General features: G+C 38.8%; 1 protein-coding gene across 1 annotated transcript in view; it reads left to right on the top strand.

The window, feature by feature from the left end:
• Positions 1–592: 592 nt before the first annotated feature.
• The window catches only part of LRRC69 (leucine rich repeat containing 69), a 76,720-nt gene continuing 49,909 nt past the window's right edge, over positions 593–27,403 (top strand). Inside the window, exon 1 of the mRNA XM_040261105.1 lies at positions 593–860. Coding sequence (XP_040117039.1) covers positions 678–860 — 183 coding nt within the window. The 5' untranslated portion in view covers positions 593–677. The remainder of the gene's footprint in view (positions 861–27,403) is intronic.

Below are 27,403 nucleotides of genomic sequence, written 5' to 3'. Positions count from 1 at the left end.
TTAACCTGATTTCATACCTGGAAAGTTCCCTGTCAACCTCTCACCTAATGCATTTAGCATCCAATTATCTTTATATATATATATCCATTATTTCATTAGTTTTGCAAAAATGGTGATTTTTCTAAATCTATTTTTTTTCTTCCTCATTTATTGGCTTCAATTTTTCAATGAGTAAGAACTTTATTAGGTTATACAAAAATATGATTTGTACTGGAAAAGCAGACTAAGTGCTTTGTTTTTTTTCCATTTATTATTTTTCAGTCTTAAGAGTTGGTTCCCCAGCAACTTCCAATGTAATCAGAGGCTTTCTTTTATTTTTATGATACCATTAGCTCTAGATTTTAATTTATTTTGGTCCATTCGTCATTCTTTGTGATTCTCAAATTTTCCCATTTTAGACTCGTGGAAGCCCACTTGTATGTTCTTTTGATGTGATCTCATTAGTCCTTGGTAATGTCATGTTTCTGGTATAAGATATTCTAGGCTCATCTTGTACATTTCCTGCCCTAAACCTGGAATCAGTTATTTTCCTTCCCTACCTTTTACACAGGAAATTATCCAGTGCTCCCACCTTCAGCATGATAGATCTCAGAATGTTTTTGTTTCCATGACACACCAATTCTGCAATTAGAGATTCCAAAGATGGGTAATAAGGAACCTGTCTCTCTTCCATACCCATGGCTGAAAGGTTGTTAATGAGAGCACTGAAGGGTGGTAAAAACACTAAAATCATTACCTTAAATGGAAAGAACATAACAAAGATGCCCTCAGTGTTAGAAAAACTGCCAGGCCTGAAGACACTGTGCCTTCAGAATAACCAAATTTCCAAAGTGTGCCCAGAGATAAGCAACTTGACCCAGGTGAGAAACAGCATTATCTTTTTCAACTAAGGGTGGAAAGAGAGGATAGGAAGAGAAAAAAGAATTAAGAGAAGAAGGCTTCAATCACTGGAGACTTAGTTCCCTGGAGAATTAATGTGGATGGTTGCTGGAACAGCATCAGATGGTTTTCTCTTTTAGTGAATTACATATGGTAGGGGGAGATGTTTCAATTTATTCATATGCTCTGTGGCCCAGGGTTAGGCCTCTGCAACACTTATTTTTCTGGAGTCTGTCATTTGGAGAGGGCTTGGGAGCCTGGATCTACTTGTCTACCTTGGGGCTCCATCTCAAAGTGAGTTTGAAGATCCCCGAGAGGCTGTACACCCTGAGGACTATCCTGAAGCTGTTGCTTATGGAGTGAAGAGAGATTTCTGATATTAGAGGGGAGTTCTTTTCAATTTCCTAGAGCAGGCTACACTTTGAAATGGAGTATTGGCAGGAAATGGGAAGGACAACATGGATTTCTTATGAAGTAGTCTTTAAAAGAAACTTAGCATTTTAAATAAAGAATATCCTTTGTAAAGAGCAACAGAATGGATCCCAGATGCTTGTGTTAAGTATTTCTAATGAACGACATTTCTGGGAAACTCCAGCTGCTAAAAATCTTAAAGTTGGGAGAAGGCAAGGGATATTAACTTTGTAGTTTTCTTTTTGTTCATTTCTAAACTGTCATCAGCACTGAATCTCTCACCAGCTAAGTAATAGTAATTCATTATAGTTCATTAGTTTTGAGTTGAGAGTTGCTAACAACAACTCTTACTTTCTTACCTTCACCTACTTCATTTCTTAGCTTTACAAAATTATTTGAGTTTGTAATCTGTGCCCATGTCTTTCCAAGAAATAGGGAAATACTCCAAAACTCCCCCTTTAATAACTTCCAAAAGTACCTTTGAGTTACAGAACGACAGTAAAGATTTGGACTTTCCTAATGTGACAGAGGAGTTTTATGCAAAAGAATTTGGAATTTGAGTGAGCCAATTCTTCACCTATGGGTGATTTTTTTTTTTCCATTAGAGTAACAGTCCATTTGTTCTTAAGAAATCACAATTTTGACTTCCTTATATAACTGCTTTTAGTTCTTTTCTTGATAAGTCCCTTTTAAATATCAATCTTCATCACCTTCCAAATATAAATTATTAATATGTTTAGTTTCTTCATAGTTACCTTTGAAATGTACCTTTGTTTCTTTTTTGATTAATTTTTGCTGGAGTATAGTTGATTTACAATGCTGTGTTATTTTCTGATGGACTGCAAAGTGAATCAGTAATACATATACATATATCCACTCTTAGATTCTTTTCCCATATAGGTCATTACAGAGTACTGAGTAGAGTTCCTTGCGCTATACAGTAGATACTTACTAGTTATCTGTTTTATGTATAGTAGTGTGTATGTGTCAGTCCTAATCTCCCAATCTTTGTTTATTTTTCATCAGCTACAGTCTTTTTATTCTCCACTTGGTAAGATGGCAGTGTTAGCATCTGTAATCTACTTTCAGCTCACGTTTTCTCTTCCTCTTCGCAAATTATAAACTTCTTACTTTTATGAGGTGTATAGTATTTACAGTGTACCCAGTTATAACCATGATTAAATCTTTGTCTCGGAGAATTCTAAAATTCTAAAATGTATATTGTTAATAAGTAAGTATCATTTTGTTCAGTGGCTCAGTTGTGTCTGACTCCCTGCGACCCCATGGACTGCTGCATGCCAGGCTTCCCTGTCCTGCACTGTCTCCTGGAGTTTGCTCAACCTCATGTCCGTTGAGTCAGTGATGCCTCCAACCATCTTGTTCTCTGTTATCCCCTTCTCCCACCTTCAGTCTTGCCCAGCATCAGGGTCTTTTCTAATGAGTCAGCTCTTCGCATCAGGTGGCCAGAGTATTGGAGCCTCAGCTTCAGCATCAGTCCTTCCAATGAATATTCAGCGTTGATTTCCTTTAGGAAATGTACATGGAGCCAATCAAAGTACTATGATTATATTTTCGTCCTTATATACTGATTTTGTTACCTTGGAGTTCCTAATGTCTTTTACTTATTCTTGTACCTTTTTCCTTTGTCATGGCCTCATTTTGAACTCGATCATATTACATATCCTATCAAATGTGCTTTTTCCTTGAGTGACTTCCTTCCAGGAGCCTCCATCCTCCTGCCCCAGTTTAAGCTAATCTAGGTTAGGTGGATACTTCCTGCTCGAATATCCTTGTACATTTCTCCTGAATTGGAATCAGTGTTTCCTGTAACCATATTTTCTTCTTTTTTTTGGTTTACTCACTTATTTTCTAGAAATAATTCTCCAGGCATCATCCCGATCTGCGTGTATCCTAAGTCTCATATCTAACTCTTTGTGACCCCTTGCACTGTAGCTCGCCAGGCTACTCAGTCCATGGGATTCTCCAGGCAAGAATATTGGAGTGGGTGGCCATGCTCTCCTCCAGGACATCTTCCCAACTCAGGGATGGACCCTGAATCTCTTGTCTCCTGCATTGACAGGCAGGATCTTTACCACTAGCACTACCTGGGAAGCCCCACCCTAGACTAGGTATGTGGTAATTAGATTTTTTGAACTCTTGCATATTTGAAAACATGTGTATTCTTCTCTCCTGTTTGATTAATAGTTGTTTAGTAAAGAGTATAGATTGTAAAATATACTTCCGCAGGTAAAAAAAGATGATGAGTCTGATCATTAGTTTGTCTTCTTATGGCTCCCTTGTTACTTTCCTCCTCATCCTTTGACTATTAGGAGAGACTCTAAATTTTGACTTCCCAGCTCAGTTTCCTTTAACAGGGTGTTGGCTCAGTTCAGCTCTTAACTTTTAAAGAAGAAATCACATATTACTTTTAAAGAAGAATTCAGCTGATAGAAATTAGGCTTTTTGTGGTCCATCTTTAAAGTGCTTTACAAACTTGCAGGCTAATGGCATTATTGTTTGACTGTTATGAACTAGCCAATATTTTCCATATAGAATCTCCAATGTTGTGGACTTTTGGAAAAAAATGTATTTCCCTTTTATAATGGGTGTTGAAGAAGCATCTCAAATAAAATGTGCTAGAAACCCTCAAATGAGGGGTAGAGATTATTTACACAGTTCTTCTCCAGGGGTTCTTCCCAACCCGGGGATTGAACCTTCTGAGCTACCAGGGAAGCCCATTCTAGAACCACCTCAAATGTGCTAGAAATCCACAAATGATAGATAGAGATTATTTACACATTTCAGAAATATTGCTCATTTTGCCAGCAGCTAACAGAGAAAACAAAACTTTCAGAAAAGAGAGCGCTTGGAGAGCTGAAAAGAGCCCTGGATGAGTATCTGGAAGTCCTGGGTACTTCAACCTGTTCAGCTATTCACCACTAAACATAGGTATTTAATCTTCAGTTCAGTTCAGTTACTCAGTCATGTCCGACTCTTTGCGACCCCATGAATCGCAGCACACCAGGCCTGCCTGTCCATCACCATCTCCCGGATTTCACTCAGACTCACGTCCATCGAGTCATTGATGCCATCCAGCCATCTCATCCTCTGTCGTCCCCTTCTCCTTCTGTTCCCAATCCTTCCCAACATCAGAGTCTTTTCCAATGAGTCAACTCTTCACATGAAGTGGCCAAAGTACTGGAGTTTCAGCTTTAGCATCATTCCGTCCAAAGAAATCCCAGGGCTGATCTCCTTTAGAATGGACTGGTTGGATCTCCTTGCAGTCCAAGGGACTCTCAAGAGTCTTCTCCAAGACTACAGTTTAAAAGCATCAATTCTTTGGCACTCAGCTTTCTTCACAGTCCAACTCTCACATCCATACATGACCACTGGAAAAACCATAGCCTTGACTAGACGGACCTTTGTTGGCAAAGTAATGTCTCTGCTTTTGAATATACTAACTAGGTTGGTCATAACTTTTCTTCCAAGGAGTAAGCATCTTTTAATTTCATGGCTTCAGTCACCATCTGCAGTGATTTGGGAGCCCAAAAAAATAAAGTCTGACACTATTTCCACTGTTTCCCCATCTATTTCCCATGAAGTGATGGGACCAGATGCCATGATCTTCGTTTTCTGAATGTTGAGCTTTAAGCCAACTTTTTCACTCTCTTCTTTCACTTTCATCAAGAGGCTTTTGAGTTCCTCTTCACTTTCTGCCATAAGGGTGGTGTCATCTGCATATCTGAGGTTATTGATATTCCTCCTGGCAATCTTGATTCCAGCTTGTGCTTCTTCCAGCCCAGCATTTCTCATGATGTACTCTGCATGTAAGTTAAATAAGCAGGGTGACTATACAGCCTTGACATAGTCCTTTTCCTATTTGGAACCAGTCTGTTGTTCCATGTCCAGTTCTAACTGTTGCTTCCTGACCTGCATATAGGTTTCTCAAGAGACAGGTTAGGTGGTCTGGTATTCCATCTATTTCAGAATTTTCCACAGTTTCTTGTGATCCACACAGTCAAACGCTTTGGCATAGTCAATAAAGCAGAAATAGATGTTTTTTTGGAACTCTCTTGCTTTTTCGATGATCCAGTGGATGTTGGCAATTTGATCTCTGGTTCCTCTGCCTTTTCTAAAACCAGCTTGAACATCAGGGAGTTCACGGTTCACGTATTGCTGAAGCCTGGCTTGGAGAATTTTGAGCATTACTTTACTAGCATGTGAGATGAGAGCAATTTGTGTGGTAGTTTGAGCATTCTTTGTCATTGCCTTTCTTTGGGATTGGAATGAAAACTGACCTTTTCTAGTCCTGTGGCCACTGCTGAGTTTTCCAAACTTGCTGGCATATTGAGTGCAGCACTTTCACAGCATCATCTTTCCAGATTTGAAATAGTTCTACCGGAATTCCATCATGTCCACTAGCTGTGTTCGTAGTGATGCTTTCTAAGGCCCACTTGACTTCACATTCCAGGATGTCTGGCTCTAGGTGAGTGATCACACCATTGTGACTGTCTGGGTCGTGAAGATCTTTTTTGTACAGTTCTTCTGTGTATTCTTGCCACCTCTTCTTAATATCTTCTGCTTCTGTTAGGTCTAGACCATTTCTGTCCTTTATCGAGCCCATCTTTGCATGAAATGTTCCCTTGGTATCTCTAATATTCTTGAAGAGATCTCTAGTCTTTCCCATTCTGTTCTTTTTCTCTATTTCTTTGCATTGATCACTGAGGAAGGCTTTCTTATGGGCCTCATTTTCTGCTTTCATTTATTCAAAGCCACACTTAAGTGTTGAGTACCATCTGTGTCTCAGGTAACTTAGCAATTAAAAGCAGATGAAAATACCTGCCTTCATGAAGCTTATGCTGTAGTCAGAAGAGATGCAAGAAACAGACTGCAGAACAAGTCGGAATGTGAGATAGTGATTAGTGCTAAGGAAAAAAATATAACAGAAAAAGCAGGCAGGACACAATGCAGCTTTCAGGTGAAATGCTGTAAGAGTCCTTGTGGTCTTCATAACTTGGTCATGCTTATGTCATAGTTCAAAGATGGTAATTTTTACTCTTAACAATTTTCTATAAAATCCAGGAATGTGTTTTTCTAAAGTTAATTAGAATTCTTTTTTGTGTTGCTGCAGGTTGTAGTTATATTAATAATGATTGAAACTCCCCCTATGATATATGATACACTTACATGGCATTAAAATAGTCTTGAAATTTAAGTTCCTAATTCAAAAGTAATGTTTCAAAATTTTTGTACCATTTTGAGTATGAGATAGAATAGCAGCATCCCCCATATATTGAGAGCTGGCACAATACTAGGAAGGAAGTTTTCAAGGAAGTTATTATCACTGATATGATAATAAAATTTATGACTCAGAAAGAGATTAAGTCGCTTTTCAAGGTCAACCATTGAATACATGTATTAAATGAAGTCTCTTGAGGTGCTCTCAGCTCTGTTGTTTTATTATTTTATACACTTAGGAAACCTGAGTTGTCGGAAGATGGCAGTTTTAAATACTATTAATACATATATTGTGCCAACTCCGTTTTACATGTCCATTCTTTTGACAGATACTTAGCATTCATCATCTTGTGTCTGTGCTGGTCCTGAGGATACAGATATGAAAAGAACAAGGTCTTTGTCTTCACATTTGAGAATTAAATGTTAATATATAAAAAACTCAGTACTTGACATTGGATCTATTAAATAAATTAGTGTTGCTGTTAAAATTATTATCATCTTTATGATCTGACTAGCAACACAAGGCTTGGAGAAGGCAATGGCAGCCCGCTCCAGTACTCTTGCCTGGAAAATCCCATGGACGGAGAAGCCTGATAGGCTGCAGTCCATGGGGTCGCTAAGAGTCGGGCACGACTAAACGACTTCACTTTCACTTTTCACTTTCATGCATTGAAGGAAATGGTAACCCACTCCAGTATTCTTGCCTGGAGAATCCCAGGGACAGAGGAGCCTAGTGGGCTGCAGTCTATGGGGTTGCACAGAGTCTGACACGACTGAAGCGACGTAGCAGCAGCAGTAACAACACACGGATAAGTGGGACCAGAGTCTTTAGAGAATACAGACTTTATCTCTTTTTTCTTTGGTAATTGACTTGTGAAACTGGAAATTTTCAAATTGCTTCTAATGACTTGAAAGAAATAGTTGATGTCCTATAGTTTATTTTGTATTTTTGTTGGAGTATAATTGGTTTACGGTATTCTGTTAGTTTCTGTTGTACAACAAAGTGAATCAGCTATATGTATACATACATCATCTTGCCTTAGACCTCCGTCCCTCCCCCATCCCGCCCATCTGTATCATCAGGGACACTGAGCTGAGCTAGCTCCAGGTTCCTACTAGCTATTTTACATATGTAGTGTATATATGGAGAAGGCAATGGCAACCCACTCCAGTACTCTTGCCTGGAAAATCCCACGGGCGGGGGAGCGTAGTGGGCTGTAGTTCATAGGGTTGGGAAGAGTCGGACGCGACTGAGCTACTTCACTTTCACTTTTCACTTTGATGCACTGGAGATGGCTATGGCAACCCACTCCAGTGTTCTTGCCTGGAGAATCCCAAGGACGGGGGAGCCTGGTGGGCTGCCGTCTATGGGGTCGCACAGAGTCGGACACGACTGAAGTGACTTAGCAGCAGCAGCAGCAGCAGCAGTGTATATATATGTCAGTCCTAATCTCCCAATTCATCCAGCCCCGCCCACCCCGCCTTTGTATCCACACGTCCGTTCCCTATGTCTGTCTCTGTTCCTGCCCTGCAGATAGGTTTATCTATATCATTTTTCTAGATTCCACATTAATATAAGATGTTTGTTTTTCTCTTTCTGACTTATTTTACTTTGTATGACAGGCTCTGGTCCATCAACATCTCTACAAAGGGTCTGATTTCATTCCATTTTATGGTTGAGTAGTATTCTGTTGTATATATGGACCACAACTTCTTTATCCGTTCATGGACATTTATGTTGCTTACATGTTCTGGTTATTGTAAATAGTGCTGCCTTGAATACTGGGGTATATGTTTCTTTTTGCATTGTGGTTTTCTCGGGGTATACGCCCAGTAGTGGGATTGCTAGATAATATAATAGTTCTAGCTTTTTAGTTTTTTAAGGAACCTCCTTTCTGTTCTCCATAGTGGCTGTATCAGTTTACATTCCAACCAACAGTGCAAGAGGATTCCATTTTTTCCACACCCTCCAGCATTTCCTGTGTGTAGATTTTTTTTCTTGTATGTAGATTTTTTTTGATGATGGCCATTCTAACCAGTGTGAGGTGATATCTCATTGTAGTTTTGATTTGAATTTCTGTAGTAGTTGGTGATGTTGAGCATCTTTTCATGGGCCTCTTAGCCATCTGTATGTCTTCTTCAGTGAAATGTCTAGTTAGATCTTCTGCCTATTTTTTTCCTTGGGTTGTTTGTTTTGGTATTGAATTGCATGAGTTTTTTGTATATTTTGGAGATTAATCCCTTGTCAATTTCTTCATTTGCAAGTATTTTTTCCCATTATGAGAGTTGTCTTTTCAACTTGCTTATACTTTGCTGTGCAGAAGTATAAGCAATTAGATCCCATTGGTTTATTTTTATTTTTATTATGCTAAGAGGTGGGTCAAAAAAAATCTTGATGTAGTTTTTATCAAAGAGTGTTTTACCATTGTTTTCATCTTAGAGTTTTTATAGTCTCTAATCCTTTTTGAGTTTATTTTTTGTGTATTAAGCAGTGTTCTAGTTTCATTCTTTTACATGTACTTCTCCAGTTTTCCCAGCACCACTTTTTAAAAAAATTAATTTTTTGCTTTTTAATTTATTTTTAATTGAAGGGTAATTGCTTTGCAGAATTGTGTTGGTTTCTGCCAAGCATCAACATGAATCAGCCGTATACATAGGTATACCTATGTCCCCTTCCTGTTGAAGCTCCTCTCCTCCCACCCATCCCACTCCTCTAAGTTGTCACAGAACCCTGGATTTGAGCTCCCTGATTCATCCAGCAAATTTCCACTGGCTCTCTAATTTTACATATAATAATGTTTGTCTTAATGCTACTCTCTGAATTCGTACCCTCCTCTCCTTCCCCCGTGTCCACAAGTCTGTTCTCTATGTCTGTGTCTCTGTTGCTGCCCTGCAGGTAGGCTCATCAGTACCATCTTTTTAGATTCCATGTCTATGCATATGTAAAGTCTCTTCGTGACTTTATATAATAGGCTCTAGGTTCATTCACCTCATTAGAGCTGAATGAAATGTATTCCTTTTTCTGTCCAAGTCATGTTGTGTATATGTACCATAACTTCTTTATCTATTCATCTTTCTAGGTTGGACATCTAGGATGCTTCCATGTCCTGGCTATTGTAAATAGTGCTGTGATGAACATCAGTGGTACATGTGTCTTTTTCAATTATGGTTTCCTCAGAGTCAGACATGACTGAGTGACTTCACTTTTTCACTTTTCACTTTCATGCATTGGAGAAGGAAATGACAACCCACTTCAGTGTTCTTGTCTGGAGAATCCCAGGGATGGGGGAGCCTGGTAGGCTGCTGTCTATGGGGTCGCACAGAGTCAGACAATGACTGAAGGGACTTAGCAGCAGCATCATCATCAGGGTATATGACAGGTAGTGGGATTATTGGGTCATATGGTAGTTTTATTCCTAGTTTTTAAAGAAATCTCCATGAACTCTCCATAGTGGCTGTATTGATTTCATTACCACCAACAGTGCAGTACAGTTCCCTTTTCCCCACACCCTCTCCAGCATTTAGTTTGTAGATTTTTTGATGATGAACAGTCTGACTGGTGTGAGGTGATATCTCATGGTAGTTTTGATTTGCATTTCTCTAATAATGAGCTTTTCATGTGTTTATTAGCCATCTGTATATCTTTTTTTGAGAAATGTCTATTTAGGTCTTCTGTCCCAAACTTTTTGATTGGGTTGTTTGTTTTTCTGGTATTGAGCTGAATGAGCTGCTTGTATATTTTGAAGATTAATGCTTTGTCAGTTTCATTTGCTGTTATTTTCTCTCATTCTAAGGGATGTATTTTCACCTTGTTTATAGTTTCCTTTGCTTCCAGCACCAGTTATTGAAGAGACTGTCTTTTCTCCATCGTGTATTATTGCCTCTTTTTGTCATGGATCAGGTGACTGTAAGTCTGTGGGTTTATCTCTGGGCTTTCTATCCTGTACCATTGATCCATATTTCTGTTTCTGGGCCAATACCATACTGTCTTGATGACTGTAGCTTTGTCGTATAGTCTGAAATTGGGGAGCCTGATTCCTCCAGCTCCACTTTTCTTTCTCAAAATTGTTTTGTCTATTCTGGGTCTTTTGTGTTTCCATACAAACTGTAAAATTTTTGTTCTAATTCTGTGAAAAATGGCACTAGTAATTTGATAGAGATTACATTGACTCTGTAGATTGCTTTAGGTAGTATAGTCATTTTCACAATATTGATTCTTCCGATCCAAGAACATGGTATGTATGTCTCTCCATTTGTGTCATCGTTGATTTTCTTTCATCAGTGTCTTATAGTTTTCTTCACATAGGTTTTTTCTCTGCTTAGGTAGGTTTATTCTTGTGTATTTTATTCTTTTTCTTGAAATGGTAAACAGGATTGTTTTCTTAATTTTTTTTTTTACTGATCTTTTGTTGTTAGGTTATAGGACTACAAGAGATTTATGTGCATTGCTTTTGTATCCTGCAGTTTTACCGAATTCACTGATGAGCTCTAGTAGTTTTCTGGTGGCATCTTTAGAATGTTCTATGTATAGTATCATGTCATCTGCAAACAGTGACAGTTTTACTACTACTTTTCCAATTGAGATTTTTAAAAATTTTTCTTCCTTCTCTGATTGCCTTGGCCTGGACTTTCAAAACTACATTGAATAATAGTACTGTGAGTGGATATCGTTGCTTTGTTCCTGATCTTAGACAAAATGATTTCAGTCTTTTACTCTCAAGAGTGATATTTGCTGTGGGTTTGTTTTAATGACCTTTATTATGTTTAGGTAGGTTCCCTCTATGTCCACTTTCTGGAGAGTTTTCATCGTAAATGTGTTTTGTATGTTGTCAAAAGCTTTTTCTTCATTTATTGAGACTATCAGATGGTTTTTAGTTTTTGTTAATATGGTGTAGCACACTGATTGAATTATGTAAATGTTGAAGAATCTTGCATCCCTAGGAAAAGTCCCATTTGATCATGGTGTATGATCCTTTTAATATGTTGTTAGATTCTCTTCACTAGTATTTTGTTGAGGATTGTAGTGTTTGTGTTCATCAGTAATATTGACCTGTTATTTTCTTTTTTGTGTGTGTGCTGTCTTTGTCTGGTTTTGAGATCAGCGTGATTGTGCCATCATAGAATAAGTTTGGGAGTGTTCCTCCCCATGCAATTTTTGGGAATAGTTTGAGAAAGATAGGCATTAGCTCTTCTCTAAATGTTTGGTAGGATTTGCTTGTAAAGCCATCTGGTCCTAGACCTTAATTTGTTGGAAGATTATAATTATAGTTTCAGTTTAATTACATATCAGTGGTCTATTTATATTTCTTCCTGGTTCAGTCTTGGAATGTTGTACTTTAGTATGAATTTGTCCATTTCTTCTGGCTTATCCATCTTGTTTGCATATAGTTGCTTGTAATATTTTCTTATGATCCTTTGTATTTCCGCAGTGTAAGTTGTAATTTTTCCTTTTTCAATTCAAATTTTACTGATTTGAATCCTCTCCCTTTTATTCCTGAGGCATCTGGCTAATGGTTTATCAATTTTATCTTCTTAAAAAACCAACTTTTACTTTTATTGATCCTTACTCTCATTTTCTTCATTTTTGTTTCATTGATTTCTCCTCTGATCTTTATGATTTCTTTTCTTCCACTAAGTTTACGTTTTATTGTTCCTTCTGTGGTTGCTTTAGTTGTAAGGTTAGATTGTCTACTTGAGATTTTTCTTGTTTCTTGAGGTGAGGTTGAATTGCAATGAACTTCCCTTTCAGAAGTGCTTTTACTGCCTCCCATAGGTTTGGGGTCATCATGTTGTCATTGTCATTTGTTTCTAGGTATTTTTAAAATTTCCTCTTTGATTTCTTAAGTGATCTCTTGGTTATTTAGTAATGTATTGTTTAGCTAGCATGTTTTTATTTTAATATTTAACTTATACTTGTTTTCTAATCTCATAGTATTGTGGTCAGAAAAGATGCTTGATAAAATTTTGATTTTGTTAAATTTACTGAGGCTTGATTTGTGACCCAAGATGTGATCTATCTTAGAGAATGTTTCATGTGCACTTGAGAAGATTCTATATTTTGTCACTTTCAGCTGGGATGTCCTAAAGGTATCCGTTAAATCTACCTGGTGTATTTTGTCATTTAAAGCTTGTATTTCCTTATTTATTTTCTGCCTTGAAGATCTGTCCATTAGTATATTTGAGGTATTTTTTGAGGTGTTAAAATACCTTACTATTTTGATTTCACCTTTTACTGTTGTTAGCATTTGCCTTATTTATTGAGATGCTCCTATGGTGCTCCTATGGTGGGTGCATAAATGTAATTGTTAAATCTTTTTCTTGGTTTAATCACTTTATCACTATGTAGTGACCTTCTTTGTCTCTTGAAACAGTCTTTATTTTAAAGTCTATTTTGAGGAGGACTTCCAAGATGGAAGAATAATAAGATGGGGCCATCACCTCCCTCCCCACAAATGCATCAGAAATTCATCTGCATATAGAACAGCTCCTTCTGAACACCTTCTACACGCTGGAAGGAAAACCCAGACTTCCAAAAAGGCAAGCCGTCTCCTTAGAATGAGGTAGGGCAAAAGGTAAAGATTAAAAAAAAAGATAAAATTTCAGGATGGGGACTTGCATTCTGGGAAGGGAGTCATGAAAGAGGAAAAGTTTCTGCACACTTTGAAACCCCGTCATGGACAGGGTGAACGGAAGTGCAACAGCAGGTGCTCAGAAGGCAAAATGGAGAGAATTCACCACAGAGATCATTGCCGAACAGCATGTAAGAGCCAGAGAGCGGCTCGCATGCCTGTGCCTGCAGCAGAGGGAGGGGGCGGGGTGCTGAGGCTCAGGCTCAGGTTTCTGTCCCAAGAGAGAGGACTGGTACTGTCTGCTGTAAAGATACTCTGAGGGGTCTAGTACGACACAGTTGGGGGAGTTGAGGGAAAAGACTGGCCGTCCGAGAGAGGAAAGAGATCTTTCTTCCCAGGCCATTCTTAACTCCGTGCAGTCAACAGACAGTGGCTGTGTGGCCATCAGTGGCCACCAAAACTGGCCAAACCAGTAAGAGTGCTGCTGGCATTAGATGTGACTGCTGTTTATGATCCCAGAGCAGGAAACATAAGCCACTAGCTACTGCCAAAGCTAGGGGAAGTGCCTGACAGCAGATAAAACACTGCTGGTGGGGTCCCAACCCCAGGTAACATCTGCCACCAGGTGGTGAGCAGGCACAGGTTACTGCCCACATCTTGCCCAGAGCTTGAGCAGCTTGGCTCTTCCTAGGGACTCATAACCCAAGGCCAACTCCTCTGGGAGAGCACACGTGACATCTCAGACTGTAACGACATACCACAGGTTCTACTACTGCAGACACTCATTGGTACATCACACTGAGTGATGTCATATACTACCTTCTCCCCAGCCCAATTGAAAAAGTGGCCCTAATAAGCCTTGGTCTTTGCCCCGTCTTGCCTAGGTGGGGAACAGACACTGGAGGGTGACCTACAAGCAAAGGTTAGCCCCAAACCAAAGTTGAACACCAGGGGCTAAGTGACTGAAGAATAGAAAGGGAATTAGCTCCTGCAGCTTCAGGTGTAGCAAACTAAATCCTCGCGATTAGCCTGATACTGGATTATAGGGGCAACTGTGGCTCTTGGGAGCAAGTACAGGCTGGAGTAAGTCCAGGACTGAGACTGTGCTGACCCTACTCTGCCCACACAGGTCCAGAGACCTTCCTAGAAATACTAGAGAACTTTCTGAATAAGCAGATTGACTGGAGCACACTGTGTAGGATGGAAAACACAGAAATCATGAGGACATTCCTCTTACTACCACTCATATAATTTTTTTAATTCTTTTTCATATTATTCTAGTGTTGTTCTTTCTATATTATTTCATTTTTATTTTGTATAACTTTTTACTTTTTAAAACTATCTTATTTTTAAATAAATTAATTTCCCTATTTTTACAGTTGTTGTTATTGTTCAGTTGCTAAGTCATGTTCAACTCTTTGTGACCCCATGGACTGCAGCACACCAGACTTTCCTTTCCTTCACTATCTCCCAGAGTTAGTGCAGAATTATGTCCATTGAGTCAGTGATGCCATCCAACCACCTCATTCTCTGATGCCCGCTTCTGTTCTTGCCCTCAATCTTTCCCAGCAACAGGGTCTTTTCCAATGAGTTGGCTCTTCACATCAGGTGGCCAAGGTATTGGAGCTTTAGCTTCAGCATCAGTCTTTCCAATGAAGATTCAGAGTTGATTTACTGTAGGATTGACTGGTTTGATCTTGCTGTCCAAGGGACTTTCAGGAGTCTTTGGCACCACAGTTTGAGAGCATCAATTCTTTGGCACTCAGCCTTCTTTATGGTCCAACTCTCACATCCACACATGACTACTGGAAAAACCATAGCTTTGAAAAATGGACCTTTCTTGGCAAAGTCAACAAAGTACCCTTTAGTTATGTTGCATTTTTGACTATGCTTTTGATGTTGTATTCTTGCTAGTCTAGGTTTTGTTATTCATTTTCATTTAAGGATTTATTGGCTTGATTGTGCTCTTCTTTTTTGACTCCTGTTTTTATCCCCCCTCCCTTTTTTTTTTCTTTTTCCTCTTTTTCTCTCTTCTTTTTTCTTTGTAAGGATGTGAGTTTCTTTGGGTTTTCTGGGCTGTTCAGTGTGCTTTCACCATTAATCTTCAGGTCTTATCTTTTATGCTGTATGGCCTGTGAAGTCTTGGTGCTACCATAAGGGGTCAGACGTAAACCCCCAAGGTGGGAGACCTGAGTCCAGGAATTTGGACCATCAGAGAACTTCCGACCCCATGGAATGTTAACTGGCATGAGCTCTCCCAAAGGCCTTCATCTCAACACTATGACCAAGCCCACCCAAAGGCTAGCAAGCTCCAGTGCCAGACACCCCACACCAGTCCTTCAGGAAGACAGGAACAACATCTGCACATTAGCAGACAGGCTGCCCAAAACCATACCAAATATATAGACACCCCAAAACACTGCTGGACATGCACTGCCCTTCAGAGATACAGGATCTACCTCTACCCACCAGAACACAGGCAAAAGTCCTTCCAACCAGGAAATCTTCACAAAGCACTAGTCCAACCCCACTCATGCAGGACAGACTGCACAATTATTAAGAACTATGATCTTCCAGCTGACATAAAGAAGACACAAAACACAGTAAATTAAGCAAAATGAAGAAGCAGAGACACGTGTAGCAGATGAAGGAACATGGAAGCACCCATAAGACAAAGAAATGAAGAGGAAATAAGCATTCTACCTGAAAAAAAATTCAGAATAATGATAGTAAAGTTGATCCAAAATCTTGAAAATGAAATAGAGGCTTAGATAAATAGACTGGATGAACATATCAAGAAGATATGATAAATGATTAATAAGACCTAGAAGAAATAAAGAGACAATCTGCAATGTGCAATGAAATTACTGAGATTAAAAATACATTAGGTGAAACCAATAGCAGAAATATTAAGGGAGAAGAATGGATAAGTAATCTGGAAGATAGATTGGTGGATAAAGGAAGCAGAGCCAAATAAAGACTAAGGATAAACAAGGACTGTTTCAGAGACCTCTGGGACAACATTAAGCACACCCATATACAAATTGAAGAAGGACAAAAAGAAACAGTATTGAGAAAATATTTGAGGGGATTCTATTAGAAATGTCCCTAACATTTGAAAGGAAATAGCCATTCTAGTCCAGGAAGCCCTGAGAGTCCCATACAGGATTAATCCAAGGATAAACATGCCAAGACACATATTAATCGAGCTAATGAAATCTGAACACAAAGAACAAATATTAAATGCACCAAGGGAAAAGCAACAAATAACATACAAGGAAATCCCTTTAAGGCTAACGGCTCATCTTTCAATAGAAACTGCAGGCCAGAAGGGAGTAGCTTGATATACTCAAGTGATGAAAGGTGAAACCCTACAACCAACATTATGCTATTGAGCAAGGATCTCATTCCTATTTGAAGGAGAAATCAAAAGCTTACAGACAAGCAAAAGTTAAGAAAATTTCAGCAACACCAAACCAGCTTTACAAAAAATACTAAAGGGATGTGTCTAGAGAAGAAATATAAGAGAAAGAAAAGGCCTACAAAAAAACCCAAAACAATAAAGTAAGTGGTAATAGGATCATCAGTTCAGTTCAGTTGCTCAGTCATGTCCGACTCTTTGCGACCCCATGAATCACAGCACACCAGGCCTCCCTGTCTATCACCAACTCCCGGAGTTCACCCAGACTCACATCCATCAAGTCATTGATGCCAGCTAGCCACCTCATCCTCTGTCGTCCCCTTCTCCTCCTGCCCCCAATCCCTCCTAGCATCAGAGTCTTTTCCAATGAGTCAGCTCTTCACATGAGGTAGCCAAAATACTGGAGTTTCAGCTTTAGCATCATTCCGTCCAAAGAAATCCCAGGGCTGATCTCCTTCAGAATGGACTGGTTGGATCTCCTTGCAGTCCAAGGGACTCTCAAGAGTCTTCTCCAACACCACAATTCAAAAGCATCAATTCTTCGGCGCTCAGCCTTCACAGTCCAACCCTCACATCCATACATGACTACTGGAAAAACCATAGCCTTGACTAGACGGACCTTTGTTGGCAAAATAATGTCTTTGCTTTTGAATATGGTATCTAGGTTGGTCATACATATGAATAATTGCTTTAAATGTAAGTTGAATAAATGCTACCACCAAATCACACGGAATTACTGGATGGATACAAAAACAAGACCCCTTATATATGCTGTCTCCTAGAGACGCAATTCAGAGGTAATGACACCTACAGAATGAAAGTGAAAAAGATACTCATGCAAATGGAAATCGAAAGAAAGAGTAGCAATACTCAGATAAAATGGACTTTAAAATAGTTACAAGAAATAAGGACACTACATAATGATTACAGGATCCAAGAATATGTGACAATTAAAAATATATATGCACTTAAGAGGACCTCAATAAATAAGGCAAATGCTAATAACAATTAATGGGGAAATCGACAGTAACACAGTAATATTGGGGGACTTTAACACTTAACTGATCACCCAGACAGAAAATTAATAAGGAAACAAGCTCTGATGGATACATTGGACCAGTTGGACCTAATTGATATCCACAGGGCATTTCATCCACAAACAGCAGATTTCACTTTTTCTCAAGTTCACATGGAGCTTTCTTCAGGATAGATCACCTCTTGTGTCACTAATCAAGCCAAGGTAAATTATAAAAAAACAAATTGTTTCAAGCAGGTTTTGTGACCACAGTCCTCTCAGATTAGATACCAAATACAGGAAAAAGAACACAACAACAAAACAAAACTATAGAAACACAAACACATGAAGGCTAAACATCATACTTTGAATGAACAAGAGGTCAGTGAAGAGATAAAAGAGAAATTGAAAAACACTCATCTCAAGAAATTGATTGCAATTAAAGCAGTGTTAAGAGGGAAATTTATCACAACACAAACCTACCTCAAGAAACAAGAAAAACATCAAATAAGCAACCTAACCTTATACTTACAGTAAGAGAAAAAGAACAAAAGCTCCAAAGTTAGTAGAAGGAGTGAAATCACAAAGATCAGAGCAGAAATAAAAAGAAATGAAGGGGGCAATAGCAAAGATCAATAAAACTAACAGCTGGTTCTTAGAGAAGATAAAATTGTCAAACCATTAGCCAGACTCATCAAGAAAGAAAGGGAGAAGACTCAAATCAATAAACTTAGAAGTGAAAAAGGAGAAGTTAGACAACAGACAATGCAGAAATACAAAGGATCATAAGAGGCTACTACAAGTAAGTATATGCTAATAAATTTCACAACCTAGAAGAAATAGACAAATTCTTAGAAAAGTGTAACCTTCTGTAATTGAACCAGGAAGAAATAGAAATTAAGAACAGACCAATCACAAGCATGGAAATAGAGTAGTAAAATATCTTCCAACGAACAAAAGCCCATGGCCAGAGGGCTTCACAGACAATTTCTATCAAAATCTTTGAGAAGAGCTAACACCTATACTGTTCAGACTTCTCCAGAAAATTGTAGAGGAAGGAAAACTAAACTGAACGTACGAGGCCACCGTCACCCTGAATCCATAACCAGTCAAAAGATGCTAGAAAAACAAAAGAAAACTACAGGCCAATATCACTTATGAACATAGATGCAAAAATCCTCAACAAAATTCCAGCAAACAGAATCCAACAGCACATCAAAAGGATCATAAATTGTGGTCAAGTGGACTTTATCCCACGGATGCAAGGATTCTTCAATACATGCATATAAAACAATGTGATGCACCATATAAACAAATTGAAAGCTAGAAGCTGTATGATCATCTCAATAGATGCAGAGGAAGCTTTTGACCAAATTTAATACCCATTTATGATTTAATAAAAAAACAACTCTCTCCAGAAAGTATGTATAGTAGGATCATACCTCAACATAATAAAGGCCATATATGATAAACTCACAGCAAATATTATTCAGTGAAAAACTGAAAGCATTTCCTCAGGAACAAGACAAGGGTACCTACTCTCACCACTATTACTCAACATAGTTTTTGAATTCCTAGCCACAGCAATCAGAGAAGGAAAAGAAATGAATCTTGATTGAAAAAAGAAGTATTAATAAAATTCTCATTGTTTGCTGACAAAGGTCCATATAGTCAAACCTATGGTTTTTCCAGTAGTCGTGTATGGATGTGAGAGTTGGACCATAAAGAAGGCTGAGCCCCGAAGAATTGATGCTCTTGAACTGTGGTGCTGGAGACTCTTGAAAGTCCCTTGGACAGCAAGATCAAACCAGTCAATCCTAAAGGAAATAAATCCTGAATATTTACTGGAAGGACTGAGGCTGAAGCTGAAGCTCTAGTACTTTGGCTGCCTGATGTGAAGAGCTGACTCATTAGAAAAGACCCTGATGGTGGGAAAGACTGAAGGCAGGAGGAGAAAGGGATAACAGAGGATGAGATAGTTGGATGCCATCACTGACTCAATGGACATGAGTTTGAGCAAGCTCCAGGAGATAGTGAAGGACAGGGAAGACTGGCAGTGCTGCAGTCCATGGGGTCACAGAATGGGAAATGACTGAGTGACTAAACAACAGAGGTGTGAGCAGTTGAAAATAAAACCCTAAGAATGGAAGAGAATAATAGCAAATGAAACAACTGACAAAGGAGTAATCTCCAAAATATACAAGCAGCTCATTCAGCTCACTATCAGAAAAGCAAACAATCCAATCAAAAATTGGGCAGAAGACCTAAACAGACATTTCTCCAAAGAAGACATACTGATGGCTAATAAATACATGAAAAGATGCTCAACATCACTAGTTATTAGAGAAATACAAATCAAAACTACAAAGAATATCACCTCATACTGTTCAGAATGGTGAACATGAAAAAATTTACAAAGAAGAAATGCTGAAGAGGGTATGGAGAAAAGGTAATGCTCTTGCATTATTGCTGGGAATGTAAATTGATACAATCACTAAGGAGAATGGTATGGGGATTCCTTAAAAAAAAAAAAAAAAAAACTAGGAATAAAGCTACCATTATGACCCAGCAATCCCACTACTGGGCATATACTCTGAGGGAACCATATTAAAAAGACATGTATCTCAATGTTCATTGCAACATTGTTTACAGTTGCTAGGACATGGAAGCAATGTGGATACCCATCAGAAGATGAATAGATAAGTTGTGTTACCTATATACAATGGAATATTACTCAACCATAAAAAGGAACACATTTGAGTCAGTTCTAATGAGGTGGATGAACCTACAGTCTATTATGCAGAGTGAACTAAGAAAGAGAAAAATAAATATGCTACATTAATGCATATATATGGGATGATGGTACTGATGAACCTATGTTTAGGACAACAATGGACACGCAGACAGAGAGAGCAGACTTGTGGACCCAGGGAGGGAGAGGGAGGGACAAATTGAAGGACTAACGTTGAAATATATACATTAGAGTATGTAGACTATTTAGCCAGTGGAAATTTGCTGTATGATTCAGGGATCTCAAACTTGGTGCTCTGTGTCCATCTAGATGGTTGAGATTGGGTGGGAGATGAGAGAGAGATTCAAGAGGGAGGGAACTATGTATACCTATGGCTGATTCATGTTGGTGCATGGCAGAAACTGACAACACTATAAAGCAATTATTCTCCAAGTAAAAAATTCATTAAAATATTGTCTATTTTGTATGATATGATTATTGCTATTCCTGCTTTCTTTTGATTTTGATTTGCATGTAACATTTTTTCTGCCCTTACTTTCAGTCTGTATGTGTCCCTAGGTCTGAAGTTGGTTTATTGTAGATAGCATAGATACAGGTCTTCTTTCAGTATTGAATTAGTCAGTCTATGTCTTTTGGTTGGAGGCTTTAATCCATTTACATTTAAAGTAATTATCAGTATGTATGTTCCTGTTACCATTTTCCTAATAGTTTTGGATTTGTTTTTGTGGATGTTTTCTTTATCTTTTGTCTGTCTAGATAAATTTCTTAGCATATATCAGAAGGCTGGTTTCATGGTGCTTAGTTTTTTTGGCTTTTGCTTGTCTATAAACCTTTTGAATCTGAATGCAGTCCTTGCTGGGTAGAGTAATGTTGGTTGTAGGTTTTTCCCTTTCATCACTTTAAATATATCCTGCCATTATATTCTAGCCTGCAGTTTCTGCTGAAAAATCAGCTGATAAACTTATGAGGATTCCCTTGTATTATTTTCCTTTGCTCCTTTCAATATTTTTAAATTTTAATTTAGTTTTATTGGTTTGATTAATATTTGATTCTGTATGTTTCTCCTTGAGTTTATCCTGTATGGGACTCTGGACTTGGTTGACTGTTTTCTTTCTCATGTTAAGGACGTTTTCACTATAATCTCTTCAGATATTTTCTCAGACCCTTTCTCTTCTTCTCTAGGACTCCTATAATTCAAATGTTCCTGTGTTTAATGTTGTCCAGAGCTGTCTGATACTGTCAGACTGATTTTTTTTTCTTTATTCTGCTCCTTGACAATTGTTTCCACCATTCTATTAATATCTTCCAGCTCACTTATTTTTCTGCTTCAGTTAACCTGCTATAGATTCTTTTTAGGGTATTTTTCATTTCAGTTATTGTGTTGTTCATTACTATTTGTTCTTTAGTTTTTGCTTTTTAGTTCAGTCACTAAGGCGTGTCCAACTCTTTGTGATTCCATGGACTGCAGCACACCAGCTTCCGTGACCTTCACTATCTTCCTGAGTTGGCTCAAACTGATGTCCACTGAGTCAGTAATGCCATCCAACCATCTCATTCTCTGTCACCCCCTTCTCCTGCCCTCAGTCTCTCCCACCATCAGGGTCATTGCCAGTGAATTGGTTCTTCATATCAGGTGGCCAAAGTATTGGAGCTTCAGCATCAGCATCAGTCCTTCCAATGAATATTCAGTATTGATTTCCTTTAGGATTGACTAGTTTGATCTCCTTGCTGTCCAAAGAACTCTGAAGAGTCTTCTCCAACATCACAGTTCAAAAGCATTAATTCTTGGGCACTCAGCCTTCTTTATGGTCCAACTCTCACATCCGTACATGACTACTGGAAAAACCATAGCTTTGACTAGATGCACCTTTGTTGGGAAAGTCATGTCTTGTACTCTTCCATCTTGACTCTGCCTCTGTCCCGTAACATAGGATGAACGCATTTGGCCTGGGAGTGTTGAAGTGCTGGGATATCAACAGTGTTCAAAGAAGCACTTTATTTTAATTCTTGAGGGTGGAGGCCTTGTCTTGTCCCTATTGACTGCTGCTAAGTAAACCACTGAGTGTCGACTTGAATGGGATGGGATGTAAGCCATTCTCAAAGTCCAACTTAATCAAGCATAGGGCTGTCATGATTATGGCACCATCTAGAAACTAAGATCCTTTATAGGTAAGTCACTCAGAGTTTTAAAATCCCGAAAGAAACAAATAGCCTTTATTTCTGATTCCGTGCAGCATATTTTGACATGCATCATAAAGTCCAGTGGTAGTACAGCAATGATCTCCTTGAGTGGTTCACATGTGTGGCTGCCCAGGACAAAGATATGGTCTGTGATAGCTTTCTATTTGACCTTAAATAATTGACAGTAAATAAGGACAACTCTCAGCAGAGTTCGGTAGTTTGTAAATTGTCCTTATATAGCCATAGTTTCTATTTTTCATACTTTTACGGTCCTTTTGGATGACCCCTAACCCAATCACCTCCCTCCCCAAATACCTCCCTCCCTTCCTGCCTTCCTCCTTTCCTGTGTTTAACAAATAGTTCTTGTGCCTGCTAGTAGACTAGCACTCTGCTAGATACTGACAGTACGAAAAGGAATGAAAACATCCGTGGGTCCCTACTCTTAGGTTTAGTGGGGAAAAGTAATCAAATATACAAATAGATGTAAAATTGTAATTGTGAAAAGTGTCATAAAGAAGAATTATGTTGTGTTATGAGGAACTGTAGTCAAGGTCAAGCATGACATCTAATCTCTAGAGGATTCCTGTGACCTCTAAAAACTATTCCCTTAGAGCCCAAAGTTAATCCTATGGGAACTGGCATTTCTTATTCAACAATGTTGGAAAGAATCTCTGGCAGTCTTAGCACAAGAGTTAACAAGGCATTTTATCATACTGTCCAAAGCTTCTAAAGAAAAGACTAAAGAAGCAAGGATAAGAGTTCCAAATCCCCAAAAAGAGGAATTACAACGCAAAACTTATTCCATTAAAATGTAAAACTTTAAATGTTTGGAAGAGCTAAGCATTTGGATGTTTGAGGACTTGATGTCATCGTACTGTTTGTCCAGATCAAGCCTGTCCTTTGTCCTGTCTCGTTCACTGGAAATTCACTCTTCCTCCTTCGAGCATAGGCAATGCCTTCTGTTTGCCAAGCCTGGCTTTGCTATCAAAACAGGGACTCCTTATACTGTGTACCCTGTCTTGGCACCTAGTGAATTCCTTCTCTCTACCCTACTTTGATTCCTCCTTTTGCCTCTGCTTGTATGCCCAAGGCTGCATTAAACCTCTTGAACCCCCCTGGAACTTCTGCTTCTTCCTTTAGCTGTCAGATCTCCAGAAGAGCACCAACCTTCTTTTCTCACTTTGCTGACTGAGCACATAATGTCTCTGTGCCTCCCTTGACTCATCTTGTGCAGAGTGCCTTAGCAGTGTTGGCTATTCATAAAATTTTAGCCCCTATCCAACTGGGTTTTTAACGAAATGATCTAAGGCAGCATTCAACTAATACTTGTTGAACAGCATTATATGCCAGACACTGTTTTCTAATGCTAGATGAATGACAGCATTGCAAAGAGGCCCTCTTTTTGCAATATTTCCAACTTTATAGTAAAGGTAGGATATATGCATGAGTCACTATAATACAAAGCAGAAGATAATAATTGGTCATAGGAAGTACACAGTGCTATGCAACCTCAAAAGGAAGACCGCTTCCTGGTGAAGGTGATACATGGAGGAGAAGCAAGAGGGAGTATTAAACACAGATATCCATTATAATAATTGGAGAACCAAGGTATAGTAATAGTCTAATGGAAATTCTGAACACATTATCATTGTAGAAACAATAAAAAAGTTTACAGCAAAATTAACTGTTTAATAGAAAGTCATTCTGTGGCCAACAGAATAACAGATATTTTTCTCTTTCCTGAAAATGTCATTCAAAAGTGGCTGTGAATTTAGAAATCTTTGGGAAAATGAATTAGAAATCATTAAGCAAACAAACAGGCTCAACATTTGAAAACAGAGTTGAAGTGTCAACATAGAAGCACTCCCAGCACCATGTATGTCTAACATCTTGTTCCATGGTCTTCTCCTAAGTCTAAAAGATTATAGTTAGCATTTTATAATATCCATTATTTGCCAGGTACTTCATTATATTGTCTCTAATCCTTAAGAGAGCCCTGAGTAGTAGATACTAGTATCTCCATTTAAAAAATAGAAAGGGTGACTTAGGAATTTGAGTGACTTTCTTGAGATCCCAGAGCTAGTACATTGCGTAGCAGATGGTCTCCAAAGCCTGTGCTTTGCCTACTGCAGAATACTGACTAGATGGTCTAACCTATAGAAAAAGAATAAAATGAGAGATCCATATATTGCATATAATTCCATTGTGTGTGTATGTGTAATGAGTGTATGTTATTATTTGCATATATATGATCATTCTGAACAGCAACAAATTCTTTTTAAAAATAGTTTAAAATTGCTATAAATAGTGCATATAATGTAGAAATTAAGAGTATAGGCCATTGAGTGATGTAAAACTGCCTAACGAAATAAAAAGCCACTCATTACCGTGTTCATGAAGAAGATATAATAGTTGCTCACTTGTATTTTATCTGCTGCACTAGGTGACTTATGAAAGCTTTTCTTTTTTTAATATTTATTTACTTGGCTGCGTTGAGTCTCTGTTGCAGCATGCAGGATCCTCCATTGTCGTGCACAAACTGTCTAGTTGTGGGGCATTGGCTCAGTAGTTGTCGTGTGTGGGTTTAGTTGCTTTGGTGCCCCAAAGATACACACATCCTAATCCCCACAATCTACAAATATGTTGGATCATATGTCAAAGGGTAAAGAAGGGTGAAAATGAGATTAGAAGCTCATCTTGATATAAGGAGATTATCCTGGATTACCTGGGTGCACCCAGTGTAATTATGAGGGTCTTTAAAGAGAGCTTCAGAGTAATGTGATCTGAGAAGGGCTTGACCAGCTGTTGCTGGCTTTGAAGACAAGAGGGGGATCAGATGTTGAGGAATGTGGGCAGCCTCTGGAAGCTGGAAAAGGCAAGAAAACAGATTCCCTCCTAGAGTCTCCGAAATACACACACCCCTACAACACATTGATTTTAGGTTAATGAGACCCATTCTGATAGCTGGTCTGCAGAGTTGTAAGATAATAAATTTGTATGATTTTAAGCCACTAAGTTTGTGGTAATTTGTCATAGCTGCAATTGGAAACTAATACAGTCACTGACTCTGGATTAAGTCTTTCAGTAGCATGGCTACCTGAATATATTTTAACTTAAGCTTCACAAAAGAATAAGGCCTCCAGGATGGATGCATTTTTTTTTGTTTGTTTATAGGATAATGGTAATTCTCAGAGGAAAGCATGAATTTCTGAAGTAAAATCTTTTCCATGAATTCTAAGGACAGGGAATTTCATTGTAAATATATCTATGCCTACTTTATATTAATTTAAATAATTGACATACATCCATACCAAATACCAGGTGGTATTTCAATATAAACCACAAACCATCTTTTCTTTTTAGTTGTTTTTCTTGTCTTATGTAAACTCAATAATTTGTCAAACTTCCATGATTCCTTTTCTTTTACCCTTTAATATTAAAATTCTGAAGTATGGAAGTTGTAATGCAATCTGAATGGTAATCTATGCTGCTGCTGCTGCTGCTAAGTCACTTCAGTCGTGTCCGACTCTGTGCGACTCCATAGACAGCAGCCTACCAGTCTCCCCTGTCCTTGGGATTCTCCAGGCAAGAACACTGGAATGGGTTGCCATTTCCTTCTCTAATGCATGAAAGTGAAAAGTGAAAGTGAAGTTGCTCAGTCATGTCCGACTCTTAGTGACCCCATGGACTGCAGCCCACCAGGCTACTCCGTCTGTGGGATTTTCCAGGCAAGAGTACTGGAGTGGGGTGCCATTGCCTTCTCTGACGGTAAGCTATGCTGCTAAGTCACTTCAGTCATGACCGATTCTGTGCGACCCCATAGACGACAGCCCACCAGGCTCCTCCATTCCTGGGATTCTCCAGGCAAGAATACTGGAGTGGGTTGCCATTTCTTTCTCCAGTGCATGAAAGTGAAAAGTGAAAGCAAAGTCGCTCAGTCATGTCCGACTCTTCACAACCCCATGGACTGTAGCCACCAGGCTCCTCTGTTCATGGAATTCTCCAGGCAGGAGTACTGGAGTGGGGTGCCATCACCTTCTCCTAGTGGTTTTCCCTACTTTCTTCATTTTAAGTCTGAATTTTGCAATAAGGAGTTCATGATCTGAGCCACAGTCAGCTTCTGGTCTTGTTTTTGCTGACTATATTTGTTGGACCTGAAGGTGAAAATGAAAGTTTCTCAGTTGTGTCCGACTCTTTGTGACCCCCCTGGACTATACAGTCCATGGAATTCTCCAGGCCAGAGTACTGGAGAGGGTAACCTTTCGCTTCTCCAGGGGATCTTCCCAACCTAGGGATCGAACCCAGGTCTCCCACATTGCAGTTGGATTCTTTACCAGCTGAGCCAAAAGGGAAGCCCTGCACCCGAAGGTGGAGAAGCTCTATAATCAATCTGATTTTGGTATCGACCATCTGTAGAGTTGTCTCATGTTGTTGGAAGAGGGTGTTTGCTATGATCAGTGCATTCTCTTGGCAAAACTTGGTTAGCCTTTGTCCTGATTCATTTTGTATTCCAAGGCCAAACTTGCCTGTTACTCCAGGTATCTCTTGATTTCCTGTTTTTTCATTCCAGTTCCCTATGTTGAAAAAGACATCTTTTTTTGGTGTTAGTTTTAGTAGATCATGTAGGTTCTTCATAGAACCATTCAATTTCAGCTTCTTCAGCATTAGTGGTTGGGGCATAGACTTGGATTACTGTAATATAGAATGGTTTGTCTTGGAAATGAACAGAGATCATTCAGTTGTTTTGAGAATGCACCCAAGTACTCTTACTTCAGACTCTTGCTGACTATGAAGGCTAATCCATTTCTTCTAAGAGATTCTTGCCCACAGTAGATGTAATGATCATCCAAATTAAATTTGCCCATTCCCGTCCATTTTAGTTCACTGATTCCTAAGATGTTGACGCTCACTCATGCCATCTCCTATTTGAATACTTC

The sequence above is a fragment of the Oryx dammah genome, unplaced genomic scaffold (genome assembly GCF_014754425.2).
Source record: "Oryx dammah isolate SB20612 unplaced genomic scaffold, SCBI_Odam_1.1 HiC_scaffold_19, whole genome shotgun sequence".
Lineage (NCBI taxonomy): Eukaryota > Metazoa > Chordata > Mammalia > Artiodactyla > Bovidae > Oryx > Oryx dammah.
Note: the sequence above shows the minus strand (reverse complement) of the source record. Positions and strands in the feature narration are given on the sequence as shown.